This window comes from Sinocyclocheilus rhinocerous, unplaced genomic scaffold (genome assembly GCF_001515625.1).
Source record: "Sinocyclocheilus rhinocerous isolate Xijiao unplaced genomic scaffold, SAMN03320098_v1.1 scaffold1153, whole genome shotgun sequence".
In the NCBI taxonomy this organism is placed as follows: domain Eukaryota; kingdom Metazoa; phylum Chordata; class Actinopteri; order Cypriniformes; family Cyprinidae; genus Sinocyclocheilus; species Sinocyclocheilus rhinocerous.
In genome coordinates, this window is record NW_015624593.1 from 80,035 (window position 1) to 85,866 (window position 5,832).

Below are 5,832 nucleotides of genomic sequence, written 5' to 3' on the forward strand. Positions count from 1 at the left end.
ACTTGTTGAATGTCTTCCTTGTCCTCTGTGTCTCCCCGTTGGATTATTAAAGACTCTCGTTTTGTGAAATCTCCACGTCTCCTCGTTTCCTCGCTCCCTTGCTCCAGCGTATTGTGACAGAATGACTGAATGGGTTGAGGTGTTCAAGGAAGTAGTTCAAACCAATATGATAAATCTGTCATGTTGACTCATCTCATGCTGTTCACGTCTGTCAGTAAAGCTCCGTAAAAAAATCATAAAAGTAGTGATTTGTGTGCACTATTCCAATTCTTCTTAATTTATATGATTTTTTGTTTTGTGTGACAAACAGGCCCAAAGTTACATTATTCACTGAAAATCTTCGCTTGATTTTATATAAATATTTTCATTTCGTTGCAGAATGAAAATGAATCTTTTAGGCAATATTGTTTTTATGTAGGCTACAGTATGTATAGAAAATGGAACATATTTATATTTCATTACTAGTAATTATTTTCTTCTCCCTCCTAGTATAATGCGATCGTTTACAAAACTGGTCCTTGTGTTGTCACTGATGTGAATATATATATATATATTTTTTTTGTTTGTTTGTTTGTTTTTCATCATTCTATCATTTAAAGAAAATAAGAGCTTACTAACTAATGATACGTGAATTTCTATAGACAAAATAATTTGCAATAATGGGGGAATGGGGACAGTGTGTATATATATATATATGTATGTATATATATATATATATAGGTAACTTGTATATATGTACAACGGTGTGCAAAAGTATTTGCACCTACCCGGATTCATTTCATACAAACTAGTTTTAGATCTTCAAACAATACAAAAAAAGGCAACATATACAGTTTTTATTTATTTATTCTTTATCTAGTTGTGCCGACAGCACTGTGGTGTGATTTTGGCCCACTCTTGTTTGCAGAACTGCTTTAGTTCGGAGACATCAGAACTGCTCATTTACAAATCCTGCCACAGCATCTCAATTGTGTTCCTCAGGATTCTGACTAGGCAATTCAAAAGCTTTTTGGTTTTGTTTTTACTGAGCTGTTGGCAGGTGGACTTACTTGCTTTCAGCCATTGGTTTCCAAACACTTTTGACTCATCAGTCTACAAGACATTCTCCCACAAGGTTTGAGGATCATCAATGTGTATTGTTCAGATGGGTTAGCGGTAGCTTTCGTCTCGCCACTCTCTCATGGATGCTGTTTTCCGCCCGTGTCTTTTGGATAGTTGAGTCATGAACAGTGACCTTCACTGATGCAAAAGATGGCTATGGTTCCTTCTATGCTGACCTTGGGGCGTTTGTGGTTTCCTGAGTCATCACTGTACTCTTGGAGGAATTTTGTAAGGTCGGCTAGCTCTGGGAAAGTTCAATACTGTGCTGAATTTGGACATTATGTCTCTGACTCTGGAGCTGAAAACGGAGCTGTTTGGCAGCACAAACGCTTTGTTTTGAATTGAACCAGTCTTCAAAATTCAGAGGAGCTTGACTACTAAGTGCTTGAGAATGTCATCTGTTGTCTTTGGAAACAGATTTCTTATATCTAATATATACTGAATGGCACAACGAAGTTAAGGAGATTTCCCTTTGACATTTTCTTTTTTGAACTACTTGTACTATTTCAATGAGTCATCAGAGATTTCACTACTTCTGTGTTGCTGCAATGGTTCTCTTAAAAGGAACTGCGAGACGACACACGCAATAAAACTAATGCTTAACTGAAGTTTTCTTAACTGCTGCAACAAACCAATCACCTGAAAATGAATAAACACAGTTTCTTCCTGGGTTAAGTTGAAAGCATGTGTATTTGGGTTCCTAGTATACTCGGCGCCGGGGCCTTTCTTCATCATTTTAGAACAGAATGAAATAGCATCAATCAAAATGATATATATTTTATGTTTTACTGTTCAAGTTTTATACATTTGCAAATGCATAATTGTGAATGTATTCCTCAGGAACATGTAATTCTGCTTGAGCTGTAGTAATATTTCTATTAACCCTATAAATCCTGACATATGCAATAACAATTGTTTAATGGAACAGCTCACCTTTATTTATATAGCGCTTTATACAATACAGATTGTGTCAATGCAGCTTTACAGTGTTAAACAAGAAAAACGTCTGCTGATAATGCAAGAGAACAGAAAACATTGTCGATTCAGTGATATCATCCAGCTTATTGAACCTTTAGACAAAATATCTTAAATAAAATCTAAAAAGCGTTTGCACTTGTTGTTTTTTTGGCTCAGTATCATTTAATATGATATAGTAAGAACATGGAGCTCAAGCTAGAGAGGGAAAAAAACACCTCAGTTTTATCCAGAGGCCCAAAACTGAGCAAAAAAATAAAAAATGCAATTTTTTTGCAGATGCTGATATTTATATGGACAAAAAGTAAGATGAAATTCTGATGGCTTGTAATCTAAATCAGTGAGATCTTTCTAACAGTATAGCAGATACTTACATAAAATCATATAAATATCAGATGTCACACTATATCTCTCATTAATATGTCTTAGTAAGATGATATTTAAATGCTTAGTTTTTTTTTATCAAATCTCTGTAGTTTCAACACATAATGCAATTATGCAATTTATGATGGATCATAAAAAATGATGTATGATAATTAATTAAACCTAAGTTGTTCAGTAAGTGTTCATCCTGAAATATTATTAACAATATAAAAGTTATATAGAAGGAATGTAGTAACTTGTGCAACATGCTTGATTGTGCTGATAATTTAGAAGCTTGTGCATATGTCTGATACAATAAGCTTTATTAGGTAAAGACAATCCTTTATAGCTTCAAAATCCTTTAAGTTTTTTTGATCTCAGCTGACATTTGGCAGCACTACTTGTACTGTTTATAAATTCCTTTATCAAGTGAAATTTCAATAGAAGAATAGCCATTTAAAGAGAGAGAGAGAGTTCCTTGGAAGAGAAGAATAGTAAGTAATTGCGCAATAAACTCTTGCATGTTGTGTGGGAGTGTCAGTCTTTAAAAGCGAGAGTGCAGGCCGCTGTTAGACGCACAACCGAGTGACTATACAGCAGACAGTCTCTTGATACCTTCACTGGCATTGCTCTGCACAATACTGACTCAGAATGATGAAGTTCAGCACATCTGCCTTCATGCTTCTGATCTGTACAGCTGCACTGCTGTCCACAACAGAGGGTAAGCAGACTAACTTTCATTCATCATGCTTTCTGATTTTTGATTTGATTTATTTATTTATTCTTTTGATGAATCTTTCGAGCTAATCTCACAGCAACTCTCTCTGTGTTACCGCAGGTAGACCTAAACCCATGCATCTACGCTGTGAGTGCATTAAAACATATGCAGAGCCAGCAATCCCTACTGAAAAAATACAGTCATTGAGGGTGATTCCTGCTGGACCACAATGCAAAAATGAGGAGATCATGTGAGTGTGAAACTTACCAAAGCAGCTCTTCAAATACAGACACATAATGTGCACTACCAATCAAAACCTTCTTTATTATTGCTTCTTCAAAAAAGTTAGAAATCCCTAAAACTAAATATGTGTAACTATTAAAAATGACAGACACAAGTATTAAAACGTGTCTCATGGTGCATCCTGGTATACTTTTAAACATCATTTCAGGAGTGGTGTGGTGATGCTTTTCTTTCACCAAATTCAATGAATTTTTCAGATCTTTAAGATCATGAGAGTGTGCAAACATTTGATGCTTCATGGAGGGTTCACCTCAGGAATTTTTTTTTTTTTTTTTTTTTATCTCCAACATTGGTTTAGCCAACATGGATGTTTAGCAGAATGCCAGAATTGTTCCTTTAAAAAAAAAAAAAAAGTATAAATAAATAAAATAAAAGTCTTGCTTTGAACATTTTCCTTGGCAGTCGTAATCACCATTGAGTTTTAATGTTTGGAAGAGATAGGCTTAGACGATTCTACTAAGTAACTTATTTTATGTTCCTCGGAAGAAAGTAAGTCATACACATTTAGCAACACTTGAGGGCAGGTAGATGATGACTGAATGTCTCTTTTTGGTCGAACGGTTCAGTTCAATGAAGTCAGAATGTGACTCATGTGTATCATTTTATGCAATAGTAAAGAGTCATTCTGTCGATTTTAAAGAATTACACATTTGTTTCTTACAGTGCCACAATGAAGAAAGGAAAGATGTGTCTCAATCCGGCAAAAAACTGGGTGATTTCTCTCAAAGAAAAGTAAGTTCTTGCCTATGATGACTCTAATTGTCCTTCTCAAAGTTATTCATTAGCATGATTTTACTTCACTTATATTAATAATAATAATTAATGCTTTTAAATTCGGACAATGGGGCACTTTGGTGCATCCTTCAAACACTAACATGTGTCTCTTCATGTTTGCAGAATCAACAAGAAGAACGTCAAGAGCCAACAGTGAAAGAATATCACAGTTCAAAGAGCGACTGAAGAAACTGGTTCAACTATTGCTATTGTAATATAGAATTTTTTATTTTGTCATCTCTGGGTGAAAAATGAAGTATTGAATGTGAAAATGTGTTTTCACTACTGCCTGTTTTATTAAAGATGAACTTTACTGTAACCTTGCCTGACCTTCAATATATTTTATTAAATTATATTTATTGTTATTGTGTCACCGACTTGTAGTTTTATATGTTCAAATAGTTTGCCATTGGTTTTGAATGAAGACTTGTATTAAAAAAAACTGTCATAATGGATATTTTAGTTGGTCTTCATTGTGCTTTTTTGTCCTGTCACAAAACATTGCACCATTAAGTTCACACAAAAATGTATTACATTTTATTTGCATCATGTCTTTCCAAACTTCTCCTGCAGAACCCAAAATAAGACATCCTGAAAAATGTTCTGTGTGCGTTTGCATGCGTTACAATAAACAGGGACTGGAGTTTTTAAAAAAACATAATAAAGCTGCCATTTAAAACAGACCATAGAACTCATGCACTCTAAAGCCTTGTTCAGACTGTCAGTCCAAATCTGATTCACATTAAGACATCATACAGCTGTCATTAAAAACAGACCATAGAACTCATGCACTCTAGAGGGCCATACTTATGCATATACTAATGCATACTACTTGTGCATATTTATTGCACATTGCAGGTTCTCACAATCGTCTCGGTACATTTACAGGCTTTGCTTTCCTTCATCGTAAGTGCAGAAAGATGCTTTTTTGCAGCCAGAGGGAGTAGTAATGACATCTACCGGCAGGGGTAAATGACATATTTGATAAGTGCTTACATTTTAAAATGATTTATGGATAATCTAGTAAACTTAAGTTGCTTTAAATGTTAATCTTAATATATTGCTAATAAATGCTATTCTTATGTTCAGTTTATATGTGCGTATGTGTAGTTTCCAGCACAACGATGTGTACCATAATTTGAAGGGGGCATGTTTAAGCTTTTATTTTAAAATTTCAGAGCATTTTATTATGAACTATAGCCTATTGGCAAGTAGTAGATTGTGAAATTCTGTAAAATTTTAATCATGTTGAAATTCATGTATCAGTAGGCTTTAGGGCCCAAAAAGTATACGCCTATTTAAATGACTTGACCCAAATGTTTACAAATCTGGTGAAGCATTAGTTTTTGAACAGCGCTCTTTTTAAATATACAAATTACAATTTTGTTTGTGTGTGACTCTGATTTATAATAAAGAATAAAATCCTGCAGGACTTGTGAAATCTGCGGAGCTTGCAGCCAGTCAAAGTGCAGCTGATGGTTTACAGCCAGCTTAGTTTATCTCAGAGAGTCTGTGATTGTTCTGGTCTGCTGTGAGTGAGTGTGAGTGTGTGTGTGTGTGTGTGTGTGTGTGTGTGTGTGTGTGTGTGTGTGCTTTGT

At 34.7% G+C, this 5,832-nt stretch overlaps 1 protein-coding gene across 1 annotated transcript; it reads left to right on the top strand.

Annotated features, from left to right (window-relative positions):
- The first annotated feature begins 3,027 nt into the window (after window positions 1-3,027).
- LOC107745171 (interleukin-8-like) lies at window positions 3,028-4,604 on the top strand. Its single transcript, XM_016559020.1, has 4 exons — window positions 3,028-3,160; window positions 3,278-3,407; window positions 4,124-4,192; window positions 4,358-4,604. Exons 1-4 carry the CDS (start codon window positions 3,091-3,093, stop codon window positions 4,389-4,391), a joined length of 303 nt encoding a protein of 100 aa, XP_016414506.1. The 5' UTR covers window positions 3,028-3,090; the 3' UTR covers window positions 4,392-4,604.
- Window positions 4,605-5,832: the final 1,228 nt, after the last annotated feature.

Coding starts and splice junctions, on each gene's coding strand:
- LOC107745171 (XM_016559020.1), top strand. CDS start 3,091: ATGATGAAGTTCAGCACATCTGCCTTCATGCTTCTGATCTGTACAGCT. Junction 3,408..4,123: donor TGCAAAAATGAGGAGATCAT/GTGAGTGTGAAA, acceptor TGTTTCTTACAG/TGCCACAATGAAGAAAGGAA. Junction 4,193..4,357: donor GTGATTTCTCTCAAAGAAAA/GTAAGTTCTTGC, acceptor TCATGTTTGCAG/AATCAACAAGAAGAACGTCA.